The sequence below is a fragment of the Ceratina calcarata genome, unplaced genomic scaffold (assembly GCF_001652005.2).
Source record: "Ceratina calcarata isolate Rehan_Ccalc_2016 unplaced genomic scaffold, ASM165200v1 scaffold3561, whole genome shotgun sequence".
Taxonomy (NCBI): Eukaryota; Metazoa; Arthropoda; class Insecta; order Hymenoptera; family Apidae; genus Ceratina; species Ceratina calcarata.
In genome coordinates this window covers 566-1,379 of record NW_017158598.1, presented here as the reverse complement: position 1 = coordinate 1,379, position 814 = coordinate 566, and the positions used below count along the sequence as shown (strand labels likewise).

At 37.0% G+C, this 814-nt stretch overlaps 1 protein-coding gene across 1 annotated transcript in view; it reads right to left on the bottom strand.

Moving 5' to 3' along the window:
• Nucleotides 1–14: 14 nt before the first annotated feature.
• LOC108625463 (fatty acyl-CoA reductase wat-like) overlaps nucleotides 15–814 on the bottom strand; it is a gene marked incomplete at its 5' end in the record, with an annotated part of 1,357 nt that continues 557 nt past the window's right edge. Inside the window, one exon of the mRNA XM_026813985.1 lies at nucleotides 15–460. Coding sequence (XP_026669786.1) covers nucleotides 184–460 — 277 coding nt within the window. The remainder of the gene's footprint in view (nucleotides 461–814) is intronic.

Here is an 814-nt window from a genome sequence, read left to right as displayed (position 1 = left end):
GTTATGTACACACCACTGACTGTATTCATGCATCGAAAATAGATATTATAATACAGGAATCCAAGTGCCGATCGAAGTTCCAAGGGCAACGTCGCAGGAAGCAAAATATGTACTCAGTCAGTCATTGAATATGAAGAAGAATGTTAAGAATGTAAAAATTATTCATTAGGGAGATAATTCGATTTACCTCTGCCATCGGATGCGCGCTTGTGGGAGCGTGTCCATCGGATCCTTTATCAGATAAATGCGAATGCCTCGCATGTACATACGGAAGTAGTGATCCCAGTCGATTTCTCGGATGTCGCTACCGAAGTACTCGCGATCCTTCTCAGACAATTTACTCCACAACGACTTAAGATTGTCGTTTGAGAATTTCCATTCCTTCATCGAGAAGTAGTCGAGGACGTCCATGAACTTGTGCACCTTTTTGTAAATCTTTAACATTCTGTTTGAGGAGGATAGATATTAGATTATTGGTTGAATGAAAGAAACTTGTTTTGATGTTTTTTGATGACTTGAATGTTTTAATTTTAAACGGCTTGGAAGAACATCTGAACTAAACGAAATCCATACTAGAAGTAAAGAAGAGCCTACCGCCCCTCAAAAAGGTTTTGGGCTTTATTTTAAAAGACCAACTCCGACTGAGGACAGTGTTTATGACCCAGGCCTTCATTAACACTAGATTGCCAAAGGAAGTAATTTTTACTGCTTTTGGGCAAATGTACAAATAATAATGCATAAATTATTTTTTTTCCCAAGTGAAGTAAATTTTCTTTATTATTAACATTTACTAATAACTTGTTATATGACTGTA